General features: G+C 38.2%; 2 protein-coding genes across 2 annotated transcripts in view; one reads left to right on the forward strand and one right to left on the reverse strand.

Annotated features, from left to right (window-relative positions):
• Window positions 1-11149, reverse strand: part of Nipped-a (Nipped-A) — a 32243-nt gene extending 21094 nt beyond the window's left edge. Inside the window, exons 1-19 of the mRNA XM_049850801.2 lie at window positions 10735-11149; window positions 9007-9312; window positions 8710-8904; window positions 8333-8499; window positions 7765-8000; window positions 7437-7641; window positions 6931-7122; window positions 6327-6603; window positions 5866-6087; window positions 3941-5752; window positions 3660-3858; window positions 3243-3478; window positions 2901-3141; window positions 2622-2823; window positions 2163-2496; window positions 1714-1875; window positions 1081-1332; window positions 522-721; window positions 212-282 (exon numbers count right to left, since the gene is read on the reverse strand). Coding sequence (XP_049706758.2) covers window positions 212-282; window positions 522-721; window positions 1081-1332; window positions 1714-1875; window positions 2163-2496; window positions 2622-2823; window positions 2901-3141; window positions 3243-3478; window positions 3660-3858; window positions 3941-5752; window positions 5866-6087; window positions 6327-6603; window positions 6931-7122; window positions 7437-7641; window positions 7765-8000; window positions 8333-8499; window positions 8710-8904; window positions 9007-9312; window positions 10735-10881 — 5656 coding nt within the window. The 5' untranslated portion in view covers window positions 10882-11149. The remainder of the gene's footprint in view (window positions 1-211; window positions 283-521; window positions 722-1080; window positions 1333-1713; window positions 1876-2162; window positions 2497-2621; window positions 2824-2900; window positions 3142-3242; window positions 3479-3659; window positions 3859-3940; window positions 5753-5865; window positions 6088-6326; window positions 6604-6930; window positions 7123-7436; window positions 7642-7764; window positions 8001-8332; window positions 8500-8709; window positions 8905-9006; window positions 9313-10734) is intronic.
• Window positions 11150-11443: 294 nt separating this feature from the next.
• On the forward strand, window positions 11444-18529 carry LOC126056770 (plexin-B). The gene has a single exon (XM_049850803.2). It carries the CDS (start codon window positions 11635-11637, stop codon window positions 17314-17316), a length of 5682 nt encoding a protein of 1893 aa, XP_049706760.2. The 5' UTR covers window positions 11444-11634; the 3' UTR covers window positions 17317-18529.
• Window positions 18530-18548: the final 19 nt, after the last annotated feature.

The raw sequence follows: 18548 nt of genomic DNA on the forward strand, positions 1-18548 counted from the left end.
AGAAAACAAAATAAGGGTAAATTTTAATAAAATAAAAAAAAGGTTTTTTATAATAATAAGTTTAAGAAACATGTCGTAAAAGAAATAACTGTAATTGTAGCGTAATTTGCTACGCAAAAACCTACTGCACTTTTCACCCGGTAGCGGGAGTTATGTCCTATAATTAATTATTTTTAAGAAGTTATATTAACGAAGGTTGTATTAAGCTTACCTTGCAACACTATCCGCTTGTGGATAGCGAACTTAGCTATGATATGACTCAACAGTAGATGTCCGTGATACCTGTGGAATACATGCCATGTAATCAAAACTCAAACCAATATACATTTTGAAGTCTTGAGTAATCAAAAAAAAGCCTAGTACCTAAGAAGCTCCCCTCTGGGGGAAGCGATAGACACATAAGTCTCAAAATGGAAAAATCACGCACGAATCGACTGCAGGATTCAAGCTTCAATCCTCAACCAATTATTACCTAACACTTACATACAACATGGGTATCATAAAATTTCTACAAAACTCACCTAGTCGCAGGATCAACAAAGTTCTTGCCAAGCAGACAGGGCCAGGCAAAGGTCATGAGTCTCCTTAGTTTATTGCCTTGCTTCTTATTGTTCGCATCATGTATATGCGGTGACGCTTGTTCGAGGAGTAGGCAAGCGAACTGCAAGAGAGATATGCGTACCGCGTCCGAACACGCGAACGGATTCTCTGGGTCAATCACCTGAGATAGAAACTGGTATTAATTAACGCGACTATCGTGTATGATTGGTGGATTATGGGGTTAGTGAGAACTTTAAATGCATAGGTATAGGTTATTGCATTCTATGATGCTCATAAGGTGGAAATGCAATATGCAGTAAGAATATTAAGAAATGCTAAATATGAAGACAGATCAATATGAAATGTAAAATTCTGTATGTAGCCTAATTTTTGCTTAATACTCATAATTTAAGGAATCAATAGACAAGTAAATTCATGTTTTGTTACAAAAGCTCCCTCATTTAACACATGCATTTTTTTTAATAAATTAAAAAACAATATAACTAACTACAACACACACACATCAGCATAAAAACTTACATTATTAATAAACACGGAGACGACATTGTCGGGATTATCCTGATAGGGCGCCGGCGAGCCACCTACAATCTTCTGTCCCTTCTCGAAGCTGACTGCGAAGCACGGGATCAGGATCATCTGCAGAACCTTGGCCTTCAAGTCCTGAGACATGGCATCACTGGCGAAATGTTCCACGAAGCGGAAGAATGCGGCTCGCTTCCATTCGATGTCGTATGTCTGAGCTACTGTGTTCTCTAGGAAGTCGCGTAGGAACTGGAAAGAGAAACATAGATATACTTCTTTAAATATTAATTTTTTGTAAAATGATTGTGAGCTTTAGACGAAAGTGAATTGGAGAAACATGGGTGCGCGTTTTCAAGCTGTCTTTTGTAAATAATGACGTTGAAAAAGTGCTGTTTTGCAGCCAAGCTAGAATAAGTGATTTTATGTTTGAGGTTTTTGAAATCACTAGGGCGTAAAAGGGGCACTTTTTCTTTTTGTATCATGAAGAAATTGTTTACAGATTGTCTATAACAGACATTTTGCTAATTCAAATGACATTTGCATTTAAATATTCAATCTGTTTGTTCGTCTATAATAACGAAAATAAGATTATACTAGCTTACACTAGCTAGAGCAATAAATATTCGTTACCTGGAAGTCAGGTATGAATCGGTCGCACAAGGCTCGCAGCAGCTGGAACAACAAGTCGATGCTGGACTTGTGCTGCACGAAGTAGTGGAGCAATATCTTCACTATCAGCTTGGGCTCCTTCCAGTGCGTACAGTCAACTATTTCTACTTTCTTGTGTACTTCCTGAAACAATATAACGACAAAACTATTGTTAGTACTCATTTTTGGTGAAGAATATGTCTTGTTTAAGTCAAGTCTAAGTTTACCGACTACGCAAAACGTCAGGTTCATTGAAACACTTGTTTAATGTGAATTTTCACGTTTAAATTCCAGGGTTACCGTTGTTTTAGGAAAGACAGATATTTTGCTGTCAGTTAGCTTGGGCCCTAGTTGTATACGCTACATTTAAGAGAAAATAATTTACCGAATAAATATTTAACCAAAAACTAAAAGGGGGTCAAAATACTCACATGGTACTGATCGCTGCACCAAATACGCTTCAACAACTCGATCAAATCAGGTTGGCCGGCCAACCATTTCTCATCGAACTTGATCAACAGGGATATCACTCTAACAGCTTGGAACTGCATCTCCGACCGGTCGGCTGTTGGCAGGTTGGCCGAATTACCACCAGTATTGGCCGCCAACAGTTGCATAAGACGGGGTTTCTTGGCCGTTTGCAAAGCCTCTCTGTATGGGGGACCAGCTTTCGGGTGTTTGATGAGGAAGACAAGGAATCGACTCCATTGCTGGTCTTTTATGTTGTTGTCGCTCAGTATTAGGTCTAAAGTCTCTTTAGGGTACCTGAAAATGTTATACCATCGGTAAATATCTCGATATCGATGCCATGGAAACATAAACGAAAAACGCTTTCGCAATCTTTTAATACAGTAGGTAAGACAGTATTATGGATCATTGTAGGAACGTACCTCATTAAGAACTTTACAAGTGGTTCTCTGAACGGAGATCCGGCTTCGATCATAAGCGACTTCTCAGTGTGGAATATGAGCCGACACAACACGTCAATAAACCGAGGTGACGCGGCCGGTATTTGGTGGAATATACCGATCAGGATTATTATCTTCTGCTCGTTTTCCATATTCTTTGAAACACTCTGGAGGAAGTTTCCTCCTGGGAACAACACATTTTATTAAATGACTTATTTAAATATTATTATTATTGAAGCTTGGGTCCAAAATGGCACATACCTCTGTTGGTCTGTATAGAATAATCCAGAAGTTTCTTCAACAACTGCAGTAGCTGTTCACACAGTTTCTCACTGAACGTGGAAGGGAACAGTTGAGTCAGGTATGACAACCTCTTTGCTCCATTCACGCTCAAATGTCTATGGTCACCAAGTGTTAGCAAAAGAGGTCGCATTACTGGGTGTACCATCTCCATATCGATTTGGAAACCTGACAGGAATTTCTGCATGCACTCGAAACCAACCTAAAAGTAAATATAAAATACATTATACAACCATAAAGTTTCATACTAATAAGTACTCGTATCCACAAATCTGACAAGAATATTTAACGAAGATAATTTACCTGTTGCAATTCTTGATCATTTTTCTCAAGAGACTTGTAGAGCACTTGGAATATCTTCTCACGGCAATGCTTTTCCTGTATATAATGGCAGGCAGCAAGAGCTTTCAAAGCAGACGCACGTAGCGGCACAAGATTAACCCCTTTGTAACATGGCAGTTTTCCTAGCATCGCGTCCTCAGCTTCACATAGCGAAAGTAGCTCACGGAAGAATACTTTGTGTTCGTTTATGTTTAGATCTGGAAAACGAAAATAAATAAATCATGGAACTCTTATGAAATACCAAAAGAACAACTTTCTGAATATCACGGTATATAACATACAGCCTGATTATATGCACCTAAGTCTTAGAGATTAGTCAAAGTCAAAGTAGAGAATAGTCTAAGTCTTAGCCTTAGGCACGGCAAGTAACACACTTACCTATAGTGAACAGGCGGGGTTTCAAAGTAGTACAGAAGGTAGTTCCGTCCATAAGACCCATCTGGGCGTTCGCTGGTTGATGACGAAGCAGATGTTTCTTCGGCGGAATTATATCCGCTAACACTTCTCTATGCGGATCCATTACTTCTGTTACTGTCTTCTTCTGTAATTCGGCTATGAGCTCCAATGATTTCATGGCCTGGATATTAAATTACAATTAAAACAATATGATCTATGTCTACATACAGAAATTAAAGGTGAAATAAGTAATGTTTTTTTACCTGTTGTCTGACAAGAAGATGAGGACTAGTCACTTGCAGTACAAGTTCTTGAAGCACATCATGTAAGGCTCTAGCCTTCGCCGCAGCTACGTCACCTTCCGCCTCCACCGATTGCGTACAAGGCCCAACCACGCAAACTCTAACGAGCCTCTCCAGGTTAACCGTCGCCATATCTATCGCACCCGAAGAAACTTCACCCGTCAAATCCATCATAACGAACAGCACGGCCTTCAAAAATGTGAACACGTGCTTGTAAACCCATTCTGGTGCCATTTTCTCTACCATGAACTTGACTGCGATGCAACCGCCCAGCTTGGCGTACCAGGCTCGCTCATAACACAGCGCCGACATTCGTTCAGCGAGGTACTCCATCAAAGGTAATCTGCACGCACGTTCTCGGCTTCCAAGCACCGTAGCTGCAGTCTCTATCATTAGAACTAATGCAAGATGGCCAGGCTTGCATAATTCCTTTTCTTCGTGACCCATAATGACGGCGATAGCATCGACTAGGACCAATGCATCCAGACCGTCTTTAGGTGCAGAGCTTTCGACGAACGGCCCCGCCTGCTGAGCTATCGCTACCATAGTGTAGTGCCTCACCAACGACACCATGGTCGGTAGCACGTGATGACGTAACTCTTTGATAGCAGCGGCCACGAACATCCCTGTCAGAGCCGTGCGATGTGTGTTTCTCACTATACTGTTCGAGCATTTGTAGTAAGGTCCGTTCTGGATTTGAATCTTGCCGTCAATGAAACTGGGGTGGTTGAACAGTTTCTGTAAGGTCGCCTTGTCGTCGTCCAAATTAAGTGACGAAGCTAAGTAGCATCGCAACACCTCCCAACATTGTCGTCGGTAAAATGGATCTGTCATGCTTGACTTTAACGCAGAAAAAGCTGTCTCTATTACTTTGTCTACTTCGAAATCTATGGGTTTCGGTTGGTCTTGGAAGTATGCTTGCACCGCGGGCGGTGGCGCGTCAGTTTCTCTATACTCGAGTCTCTGTGGTTCTATCATCATCTTGCGGTTGCCGCCGCCGAATTTCCCGAGGACTCTGAACGCGATTCTGGCAACTTCATTGTTCTGCAATGTCCTCCACAGCGCTTGCATGAGGTCAGCCCTGACCGGCTGGATGTGTTCATACAAGAAGTCGGGTTGCAAGTTATCGACACAGAGCTCGAGAGTCCTCAACCCTTGTGATATTAAAGTGTGGGAGCCATTTAGCGCAGATACTAAAGGATCCATGAGCATCGGTAGATAAGGTAATAGACTACTTAATCTTACCGGTACAGTCAAGCATAACTCGACGAAAAGATCTTTCATGTGTTGCTTATGTAGGCCACTCTGTAGGCGATTCAATCCTTCAAGTAGATTGGGTAGAAGTGGTAAGAATTCTTGGTATAAAAGGTCGTGGCTGCCGCCTCCAATGGATCGGAATAACGCCCTCAGTAGTAGGAAATAATTGTAGGGTTCTTTAGCTGTCATGGCATAATCCATGGCCTTGTTAACAATGCTATGCAAGTGTGGTCTCAGCATTTGTTCATTCTCAGTTGGGAAGAGGCTGACGGAACCAAACACTAGTTTGAATAGTCTCAAGTAAAGATTAGATCTCTCTACATTAGTCCCCATTTCCTCCATCCTTTGGAGAAGGTACTCAACAAGTACCGTCGCGAATATCGGCGACGTTGCCGGATTGGATAAAAATGTATTTGCAATTATTTGCAACGTTGTGTTTTTGTTGATTCTTTCCACCATATGGGAAATCGTCGCTGTAAATATTTCTTGGAAGGTTTGTGGATTCATCATTGAAAACTGCAAAAAAAAAACATAAAAGCCACTGTTTTATCTCCTTCAAAGAAAATAAACCTAAGAATTTCAATGCAAGTTTTATTCTATCATACATTTGAAAGTATTAAAGTACTTACCACTCCGCTAAAATGCTCAAGCACTTCTTTCTCCTCTTTAGATCGTACGTGTGGTTGTGCGGGCGGCTGCGCCGGCGCACGTGGCGCGGCTAACGTGTAGATGTCCAGTGACTGTAGTCCCCAACGCACTAAGCGTATGAACACTAACGTCTCACGAGCACTGAACTGCTTTTGACCGGTTATTGTCGTTGTTGAGGTCCCTTCTGTATTTGTTGTGGTCTGCTGGGAAGGTAAATATGGGGATTTTTAAGCTGTAATTGCTGATTATATCTATCATACTAAGGCGCTAGACGATCGGTAGAAAATTGCGCAATATTACAAGAAAAATGTTGTGAAATATTTTTAGTCTAAATAATGTGCAGGATTCGCGCTATTCTGCAATTTAATTGATTCTCAAATCAGCACTAAAGCATCTTCTAGTAAACATGTAATTCCAAAAAGCTATTTCTACTGCCACTTACCTTGCACGACGCACAGCCCCACGTAATAGTCTTGACTCCACATACAAGCGTCTTGACCAAGGTCCTGTAGTCACCAACATTCAGGTTATTCATCTGTGATGTAGGGAACCCTATCTTGGACTTCTCCTCACTCTTGGACAGGCTGTCCAGGAAATCTGGCGCAAGTTTTTCTTCTTCAACTTTGACTTCTACTGCTGTGGAAGTACTTGGGCCTGGGGTAGTGGGAGTGCTAGGTGTGGTCCCGTTTGTACCATTTGCTGGTGGCGTTGTTTGTTTGCTGAAAGAAGTCACAGAACATTATACGCCTATGCTAGGAACCTAATAAATAAATTGACGACGGTGGAAATTTATTGTTATAAAGGTTTTTCAAACAGACGTCAAAAAAAAAGTAAGTTCTTAGTTTGACTGTACTATTCACATCGTATGTATGATTATTTAACATTTGGTTGAACCGATTTTCATGCAGTTTCAGCACAGTATTTGTAAGGTACATAGGTATACATAAGGGAGTGGAGTAGGTTAAGGTTTGTTTTTTTTTTGTAAAACAGAATCTTCCATAATTATCCTCCCTGTAAAAGTTCTTAGCAACATTGTAACCACATACCATTTATTCATCAAAGCAGGCAGTTGCAGCTTGGATATGGTCTTGAACTTCAGCACGAACACTTCTAATATGCGCATGAGCAACTGTCGGCCTTGCGGCTGCGTGCCGGCCGCCGCGGCGCCCTCGCTCTCGGAGCGCTGGCGAATGCAGTCCACCAGGTTTAGAAGTAACTTGCACGACATTGTTTGGATGCTAAAAAAATATATATCTGTGGTTTAATATCTTCAGAAGTAATAACAATACTCTTAGAGGAAATATTTATGAAGTTAAGTGCAATTTTGCTAAATGTACAGCGAGCACATCAAGCTACCATAATAATCAGTGAACTTAGAGAAAAAGGTGAAGATCTATTTTAAACAATTTAAGTATATGCTTCAATGTTGATGGAGAAAATTCTACAGCTTAGAGTACTTAATGTGCTGGCATCTGTGTCAGAACGTTAGTCACAAAAATAATAAATCAGTAACATATAATTGCAGGCAAGTTAACATATTTTAAGTACATACCTTGTAGGAAGAGATTCATCATGAACATTCTTAGAGAACAAGTGAGCAGCTATAGCTAGATCAGTCAATGGCAGCAGTTGTCTAACATGATGTACTAAGTCTGCCAGTGTTGAGTACGCGAGTGGACGCAGCGACTCGTGGACCGTCCACCCGCCACCTAATAGTACATCTTCGTCGAACAGACGTTCCATGTATGGAACAAATTCTAGAAGAAAAAAAAACAATGTAAATAAGCTGTACATAAAGAGGATTATTACAAAAAGTTAATCCTAGATTACAAAAAAAATTGTTCTGAATTCAAATCAAATAGCAACTTATCATATCTTACTCAGTCTTAAATCCGTCGCCAGGATATGTCGTGTCGCTATGACGAGTTCCTTTCTCAAATGCGCCACTTCCGGTGGGCATAGCGTCAATAGCCCTATGATACCTTTGACCATCAAATTGGCGTGGTTAGCAATGGTATCTTGATATATTCTGATGATGTAAGCTAGGAATGCCAACGTCTTTATCTGGGCACCCATGAAGTCCACGAAAACTTCCTTGTTAAATGAAGCGGATTGTCTGTAAATAATATTGATAATTAGTTAAATAGAATAGTATGTATATAGAAGTCTATTGAATATTGGTCAAGCTGAACAGAAAACATATAAAGATCCCTGATTTTCTCAGAAAAGTTTCTCCTTCCCAGCAAAAAACATATGAACTGAAGAGTATTTAAATAAATGATTTTGCGCTTTCTCATCCTTTCTAGATGAATTTCCATGATCAAATTGAACAATGCCAAAATAAAATCATTCTCTGCCTAGCCTTTTCCCAACTATGTTGGGGCCAGCTTCCAGTCTAACCTGATGCAGCAGAGAATAAATAAAGTACAACTTTTTGTCCTATCTCACCTGTGCGTAGCCGCCGGCTGCAGAGTAATAGTCTCCATAATGAGAGGGATGAAGTTGCTGACCTCCTGATGCACATTCTGTTTGTACAACTGATACATGAGCACCACAATGATGGGTAGCTCCTGTATCACTTTCAATGACAGCACCGATCTTGGTATCAGGTTGTACTGCAATAAAATACATGAATAGGACACTTTTTTAAAGTCCTGATTTTTATTTATTAAGGTGTTCTATTTAAGTGTGTTTGTGTTTTTTAGGATCTGTCTCTTAAAGTTGCATTCTTTAGCATTTATCACAGAGAAAAAATTTTGTGAGTTTTCGAGCTAAGAAAAGGTTTAGATTTGTGTGACCAAGATAAAAAAACAAATTATACTTACAGTAACAACACTCCCATCAAGGAGTTTTTTCTCAGTATGTATTGGTGTTGTGGTGTAAGTCTCTTGTAGCAGCTGATCAATGTTCACTTCAGATAAATCTTTTACCCTAATGGTGGGTTTGGGTTCAAATATTTTAGGTAAATGATTTGGCAAGTCAGAGTATATCCCTTTCACCCACTGCAGGAACTTGTGAATCTAGATAATAAATCAAAATATCGTTATATGTTATTGCAAACGCCCAAACGCCGTAAATGTAAAAATGTGTCATTATAATGTGTAGCTCAAAAATATACTTACATCCACCTCACTGCTATAAGGAGGTCTATATTGTTTATGCAATTCCATAAAAATCTTAAGGCACACCAGAACATTCTCTTCATTTTCAATTTCCATCAATTTTAACATCAGCACCAGGATGGGTCTCACATAAATCCTCAGGGTCTCGCTTATTGGAAGTCGGTGAATCATTTCCAGTATCAGCTTCCTCACTTGCTGAATATTGTACTCAGCTATGAAATGAGGTTCACCATCTTGGAGTATTTTGAGGAATATCTTCAATGAGTGTTCCAAGAATTGTGGATATTGAGGGGAACTGAGTATTACCTGAAAAATGTTATACATGGTATTGTTTGGACTTTGTGGTTTTGGTTGATATTACTAGCTTCCACCTGCGGTTTCATCAGCATCCTACGCTATTCTTCCTGTAGCCAGATGCATTTTTAGCTTAAACTGTTCAGCCATTATTGAGTTATTAGCAGTGCAACTAACACAACTTTCTCTTATATATTATTGTAGCTGTGAATGTGTTCCTTGAAAATGAGTTTTTTTCTAATTATATACAGGGTTACTGGTAAGTAGACCGCATCCTTTCAGGAGGTGATAGTATAGGTCAATACGGACAAATTTGACCCTGGGATACACTGGGCAAAAGTTAACCCGTTTCAAGATAATCGAATTTTAAGATCTTTTCTTTACAAGTCGTCTAGGTACACGTATACATTTTTATTACTAGTTAAAAGTCTCGTTTTTGCGGATTTTTGTGAGTTTTGTGGCTTTTTGGATAGCTAGATAAATGTAGATGTTTTTTAAGTATTCTGCACAAAAAAATGATGAGTAATATTTTTGAGAAAATATCTACTAAAAAAGTAATTGCTGTTCGCTATAATTTCCTCTGTGATTTGTACAGTTTTATGGTTTGTTATTATGAAATGATTCATCTTCTATCCAAAAACACACAAAAATCCACAAAAACGAGACTTTTGACGAATAATGAAAATTTAAACGTGTACCTAGACGACTGATCTTGAAATTCGATTATCTTGAAACGGATTAACTTTTGCCCAGTGTATCTCAGGGTCAAATTTGTCCGTATTGACCTATACTATCACCTCCTGAAAGGATGCGGTCTACTTACCAGTAACCCTGTATAATGTACTTAGATAGATGGTTAAATTATCTTAATAACCCCAATAAGACTGCTTTATAATAATGCTTGTTCTTCTTACGGAATGTAAAATGTTCTTTATTTTAGAACCTAAATGAAATTCATGGAACAATATAATATGGTACAATCATGATTCAGTAAAGAATCTATCATCGAACATGTTGTTGTCATCATCTGCCTAGCCTTTTCCCAACTATGTTGAGGCTGGCTATAACTGGATGCTGCTGAGTACTAGTATTATACAAAGAGCAAGTGCTTATCCAACCTCGTCAACCCAGTTACCCGGGCAACCCAATACCCCTTGGTAGGACTGGTTGTCAGACATCAAAACCTTTGTTTTGTACATTGGAAATCAATAAATGACTCATCTTGCTGTTGGTGCAACAATAGTGTCAGTGGCTGAACTATTAAAACCCACCAATTTTCCTTCTGGATCCCTTGGTATACCAAAGCCCCAGTAACTCTCCCACAAAACCCCACAGCCCCAGCTGGGGCATCATATCCTAGGGCCCTTCTTCGACCTATATTACATAAAGCCGGCTAACAAAGAGCAACATGTGTATGTATGTATACTTAAGTACCTCGAAGTTTTCACTTAGTTCCTGTGCAGCTTTGAGCTTGATCTCGTCCTTGGCGCCGGGATCAGCCAGCATGGTCACATAGCTTCTGTAGGTGTTCATCTGTGTGTGGGGGTCCCCAGGACCGCCTGCAGCCATGGAAGCCATCATTGTGCACAGCAAATAGTCTCACAGTTATTTATTTTCACTAACAAGTGAATTACCCAACATTTTGTTAGGACAAAAAAATACACATGGAAAATTGTCCATCACACGTTTCCATCATTACATTGTTTATTAACAAGTGTTAGATCATAATTAATTACATTAGTCACAATAATCTCTAATAAAAATATTAACCCAAACTACCGGACAAAACAAGATGCACGGCACGCAACAAGAACCTCAACACGACATTTGTATTTTTTTATCTGTGGGAGTGGCAAGTAAGTGGGAATGATTGATTTGATGCACAGATTACCAATATCCATGTGAACTATAATCGAATCCATAAGTTCACATGTCCAACACCTTTTCCTCTCGAGTTTCGGCCATACAAAATATCACACACATCCATCACAATCCGGCACGAGAACCTGCTAATGTTGATTAACAAGCACATCGCATTAAGAGATATTTAGGCACACAAAGAAGACGAATCTTGGACGGCTATATTGTAGCCCCAGCTTTATAAATCCATGGAATGGATTTTTTGTGGGTGGTTGTAGTTTATGGTCAGTAATATAGGAGCTATACATTCAGTCACTCTATTGTTTATTCCGTGTCATCGGCATCGATGGATGCTTTTACAAGTTACATTACATTTTTGTAATGGATTAAAGATGGGTTGAAAATTAAATGAAAACAACGTAAACGGTGTGAAAAAGTGAAATTAACATCCCAACTATAAGTTAAAATGTGATCATGGCTACTCCAATTACAGTGTTAGTCATAACATTTTGGCTTCGGTGCACAATAGTGTATGGTTACGACTTCATATCACAATATCCAAATCAGCCTAATGAGACATACCATTTTTATCATCTTGCCGTGGATAGAGTCAGTGGTCAAGTATACGCTGGTTCGTTAAACTGGATTCACCAGTTAAGCCCTGACTTGAAACCAATCCATGTAATAGGCACAGGTCCGATTCTCGACAACCCAATGTGTCATGCAAGTGGCTGCCCATCGTCAGATATAAAGACTGTTCGGACTGATAACGTGAACAAGATATTAGTGATAGATCAAGAATCTGGAAGAGTGATTGCGTGCGGTTCCGTGGCCCAGGGATCCTGTTCCAAGTACAAACTAGGAGATCTGTCTGCGAAACCGGAGTTCGTTCCAGTCAGTGTGGCTGCTAATGACGCTGATGCCTCCACGTACGCGTTCATCGGCCCTGAGAGGTATAATTCTTGGGACAGATCCAATGTGCTATATGTGGGAACCACATTTACTAACAATGGTGAGTACAGACATGATGTCCCTGCCATATCCAGCCGCGACCTGATGACGCTCGACACCGCACAATTAACGTTTAATAAACAGAGTTCAATACAAATAGATGTTAAATACAGAGATAACTTCTTAGTACAGTATGTGTATGGCTTTAATGCTAGTGATTATGCCTATTTTTTGATAATCCAGAAACATTCACACCTAGCTGGTAATGAAGAACTAGGGTATGTTTCTCGCTTAGCCCGTACGTGTGTTAATGATGACAACTATAATAGCTACACAGAAGTCACTTTAGAGTGCCATGTTCGAGAAGAAACTATTAGTGGTAAGAGTGAAGTGGTCAATTATAATTTAGTTCAAGATGCTAAGATTGCTAAGGCTGGTGCAAACTTAGCTGCGCAGCTGGGTATTGAAACAGGTGACTCTATTCTTATAGCGGTTTTTAGTCCATCAAAAAGTATTTCTAACGAACCTATGGCTAAGTCAGCTATTTGTGTATTTTCTTTGCAAGAAATAGAAATTAAGTTTAATGAGAATGTCCACATGTGTTTTAATGGCAGTACTAAAGCAAGAAACATGGGCTATATATCAGGCATGATATCTGATGGTAAATGTCCTAGTGTTGGCTCCACAGGAAATATACTCAACTTTTGTGAAGTAGGTCTGAAAATTAGTGGACTGTATCCTATCAAAACAATGTCAGTCATTAATTGGAATGATACATTAATTAGTTCTGTGACTATGTCTGTTACTGGATTGCATACTGTAGCATTTCTAGGTACCAGTAATGGTGTTTTGAAGAAGGTCCTTATTGATGCTGATAAAGCTTTAGAATATTCAAGTGAATCAATTTTACCTGGTCAAAGAATTCTACCAGACACAACCCTTTCCCCTTATCAGAAAACTCTATATGTATTGGCAAGGAATTCCATAGTGCAAATACCAACTGAAAGATGTGCAGAACATGGCAATTGTTCTTCTTGTCTAGAATCAAATGATCCTCATTGTGGATGGTGTTCCTTAGAAAAGCGCTGCACAGTACAAAATATGTGTCAAAAAGGTACACAAAGTGCACCCAGGTGGTTATCTCAATACATTGGCCAACAGTGCATTGATTTTGAACAGATATTACCTGACAGAATATCCATGAATGAAGTAACCACAGTGCAGCTTATAATTAGAACTTTACCAGAACTACCTTTTGGAGCAAAATATAAATGTGTTTTTGGAAATACACCTCCCATAGATGCTGCTGTTACATCAAATGGCCTTGCTTGTCCCACCCCAGATGTAAAGCATAGACCCAAAATAACCCAAAACCAAGATCATGTGTATGTGTCCCTTTCTGTGCACTCATCAGAAACAAATAAGGATTTTGTTTCCAGGAACTTTGCTTTCTATGACTGTTCTAAACATACTACATGCCACTCTTGCATATTGAGTGAATGGGCCTGCAATTGGTGTATTTATGATAACAGGTGTACACATGATACATCAGTTTGTCAAAGAACCATCATAAGTGGTGAAAATAATCCTACTAAACTGCTAAATCATGGTATTGGACATTGTCCTAGAATAAGACAATACAAGAAGCCTATTTTGCTACCAAACAATGTGCCTAAAGAATTGGAACTTGAAGTTGAAAATCTGCCTCACTTACAACCTGGTCACACAGGATTTCAATGTATAGTCAGTATTGAGCTGGCTAACATGATACTACCTGCAAGAGTTGAGTCTAATCATTACATTGTGTGTGACAAAACAACCTACTCATATGAAGAAGATGTTGGGGAATACAATGTCAGTGTTAAAATTGTGTGGAATCATAAACATTACATTGATACAATCAACATCACTCTATACAAATGTGAAATTCTTGGATCACATAGAGAACATGCAGATTGTTCTTTGTGTATAACTCGAAACTCTATCTACAAGTGCACTTGGTGTGGCAACTCTTGTTCTTATAGTGAAACTTGCTTGGAAAATCCTGTTACTGAGTGTCCAAAACCAAGAATTGATATGATCAAACCCTTAAGTGGTCCTATAGAGGGAGGAACTATAGTCACTATTGAAGGCAGTAATCTGGGCTTAAGAGTTGAAGAAGTGTCTGGCAAAGTTCGTATTGGTGATGTTCTATGTGAGATTGTTGATTTTGAAGTGTCCGTCAGCATTACATGTCGTACTGGACCCTCTAATGGCTCTACTGTAGCACCTGTGATAGTAGAAAATGATTCAGGCCATACAGAATCATCTGTATTGTTCAGTTATAAAAACATCAAACTTCAAGGTCTCTATCCAACCCTGGGGCCAGTTGCGGGTGGCACTCAGCTAGCTATAGGTGGGCAGCATTTAAACATAGGTTCATCTATCTCTGCCTATCTGGATGAACTTCCTTGTTATGTTAACACAACTCAGACCTCAAATAGTAGATTAATTTGTATCACACCAAAAGCGGACGCGCCTAGAGTTATCCACACATTGACTGTTGGCATAGATAATGCTAATCGCACTTTGCAGGGGGATTTATTTAATTATACTGCTGACCCTACTATAATGGAGATAAAACCGCTCAAAAGTTTCGTATCCGGCGGAAGAATGATAACCGTTCATGGGACGAATTTACACACAATTCAAAAACCTCTTATGAAATTATATTTTGCTAATGAAGAGGTACCTGTGAACCACACAGAGTGCACTGTCCTCAATGAACATCAAATGGAGTGTCCTAGTCCTGCAGTTAATAAAAAATATTTTGATATTTTGCAAGCAACAAAAACTCAGACTAGTACTCCTCAAATAGCTATGAAAGTTGGATTTGTTTTAGACAATGTAGAAACAATGCATGAGAAGCACTTCAACCCCCCTAGGTCTCATATGCTTTTCGTTGAGGATCCTTATGTATACCAATTCCCCAATAAGGGCGTAAAATCTTACAAAGGAGATCCACTGGTAATAGAAGGTGAAAATTTAATAAGGGCAAGTGACGAATCGGATGTTATTGTCACTATCGGAACACAGCCTTGTAACGTTACAAGCCTTACAATGCAACAACTTCTGTGCACGCCTCCTGAAATACAACCTGCTAACACCGATGAAAATGGCGTACAAATATCAGAAATTAATTTACCTTTGGTTGTTGTAAAAGTTGGTAAAAATTTGCGATTCCCTATTGGTTATCTTCATTACGAATTACTTAGAAATTATAATTTCCCCCCTGAAGTAATCGCTGGCATCGCTGGAGGAACTTTCTTTCTAGTGCTTATATTCATGATTGTGCTAGTTATGTACAGACGTCGTAGTACAAAAGCTGAAAGAGAATATAAAAGGATACAAATTCAAATGGATACATTAGAGAGTAATGTTAGATTAGAATGTAAATTGGCTTTTGCTGAATTGCAAACTGATATGTCTGATTTGGCAGCTGACTTGGAACACTCAGGTATACCGACGCTAGATCACGTTAACTACGTCATGAAGGTATTCTTCCCGGGAGTATCAGACCATCCTATTCTGAATGTCCAACGGCAATTTATTAACGCTCCGAGAACCAACTATGATGCAGCTATGATTCAATTTGAGCAACTTTTGAATAATAAATGTTTCCTTTTGTCATTTATAGACACATTAGAGTCACAAAAGTCGTTTAACATTCGGGACAAAGTCAACGTGGCTTCCTTGCTGATGATAATACTCATGGGGAAAATGGAATATGCAACCGATATCTTAAAGTCTCTTTTATTACGTCTCATTGATAAATCGATATGCAATAAGCATCCTCAACTTATGTTAAGAAGAACAGAAAGTGTGGTTGAAAAAATGTTAACTAATTGGATGGCTCTCTGTATGTATTATTACCTCAAAGACTACGCAGGATCCTCGTTGTTTTTGCTTTTCAAAGCAATAAAACATCAAATTGAAAAAGGAGTTGTTGATGCCATAACACACGAAGCGCGATATTCTTTATCAGAGGAAAAGCTTTTGAAAGAACAGATAGACCATCAGACTATAACATTGCATATAGTTCAAGATGATTTTGATGAAAAAGTTCAATGCAAGGTTTTAGATTGTGATAGTATTTCACAAGTGAAATCTAAAATATTAGATGCTCTGTTCAAAAATACTCCGTTCTCTATGAGACCCTCCGTCCATGAAGTTGATTTAGAATGGAGACACGGAAGAGGAGGACATGTTACACTTCAAGATGAAGATGTCACCACGAAGACGATAAATGGCTGGCGTAAGTTGAACACGTTAGCTCATTACGGCGTAAAAGAATCTGCTGTCATGTCCTTAATATCGCGCCAGAATGACAGTTTTAACACTCCATACAAAATACCTTGTAAGAATTGTACAGGAATTTACTGCTCCAATTCCCACATCAGAGTATATAACAGTGACATCACAGACCAAAATGTCCATTACTATCACTTGGTAAAACCAATAGAGTATCAGCATATTATCAACAAGTCTTCAGAACATAGTCACAAAGCCATCCCAGAGATATTCCTTACGAGACTGTTGTCTACGAAGGGAACAGTCCACAAGTTCGTTGATGACTTCTTCAGCACTATCCTCACCGTTAACGAGGTTTTGCCACCAGCTGTCAAGTGGTTATTTGATCTCTTCGATGACGCGGCTAGGACGCATGGTATCATGAACCCTGAAGTCGTTCATGCTTGGAAGTCAAATAGCTTGCCTCTTAGATTTTGGGTGAATCTCATAAAAAATCCAGATTTTATATTTGATATAAATAAAACCGCAACTGTGGACTCCTCATTATCAGTTATCGCGCAAACTTTTATGGATGCTTGTTCATTAACAGAACATCGATTATGTAAAGATTCTCCTTCTAACAAATTACTTTTTGCTAAAGACTTGCCTACGTATAGGGAAATGGTTATAAGATTTTATCAATCTGTATCTCAATTACCTCAAGTAACAGACCAAGAGCTAAGTACTTCTATGCAACAACTCTCGGTGGAACAGTTGAATGAGTTTGACACTCTGTCTGCCTTAAAAGAGTTGTACATCTATGTCAGTAAATATAGAGAACAAATTATATTAGGACTAGAAAACAAAATGCACTTAGCTCATAAATTAGATAATATAGCGTGCACTATGGAAGGAGATCCCACATCTATATGCTGACTATATGACACCAGTCACGATTTGATTGCATTTACGTAATTTATTTATAATAATACATACTTTGTAAAAAGAAGCTTTAATTTATTCTGAAAATACTCAGATCTTACAAAAACTGATATGTAAAAAGACTGTATAATATCAGTTTCATAACTCTAGTTAGAAATTAAAAATATTTTTTTCAGTGAATCATGACGGAATACTTAATAGCTATGGACTTATTTTTTGTCAAAGTACCTATGTAGGTAATAAGTATTAAAATATCTTTTGTAAGTATTAAGTGAAATTATTCTAACTATATTGGCATCTTTTACTCAACAGCCAGCATTACACTATGGGACTTTTTGAACTTTTTTATCATTAAGTATTCTTGTTATTTTTCTATCAATTATTATATGCATTTCAAATAAATCTTTATCTACAGTCTAATAGATTTTCTAAGGTCACTTTTATGAAGTTCATGCATACTTGCATCATTTATATTTCAAATATTATACATACTCAAAAGTTCTTATAGTCCCATAAAACGTAACTTGGAATAATGTAATGCATTTAATCTCCCAGTGGCCATGCTATTTTTATAATTTTTAATATAAAGCAAATTAATGCTCTCTTATAGTAATGACATTATATGATTTAATAAGGATGGTAACATTGATCTGGCACTGAAAATTATTTTCTAATGTAAATGTTCTTATTTGTATTTATCTAAATTACTTAACTATTGATGTGTATTACGCTAAGATATATGTGTAAAGAGAAATAAGAATTAATTAAGGAAAATGTTGTGATATTTGTATTTGGAATATTGATAGTATTAATTTATCATGTTGTATACTTTTATTTTAACCACAATAACTCGCTGTCAAAATAACAAACACTAAACAAGGACTATAAGCACTTTCTGTAAGCAATAACAGACCATGCTCATTCTTTTTAATTACCTATTTAGTGATCTCATTATGTTTTTGCTCAACTATCATTTATGTATGTATTGTCAATTTGTGTAATAAAGATAAACCCCAGTTTAATGTTTTCTACAAGTCTCAAATGTATTGTAAAAATATTGACAGTAATTGTCGTAATATTCCATTTACAGAATATGTTAATAATAGTATTAGTTAGATATAAAACTTGCTAGAATGTAAGGCAGCGTAAATTCACCCGTCTTTGAAATTTTATATTATTGACTTAGAAATATACTTATTTATCAATCCTTTTGTAATGAATAATTT

The sequence above is a fragment of the Helicoverpa armigera genome, chromosome 6, assembly GCF_030705265.1.
Source record: "Helicoverpa armigera isolate CAAS_96S chromosome 6, ASM3070526v1, whole genome shotgun sequence".
Classification (NCBI taxonomy): domain Eukaryota; kingdom Metazoa; phylum Arthropoda; class Insecta; order Lepidoptera; family Noctuidae; genus Helicoverpa; species Helicoverpa armigera.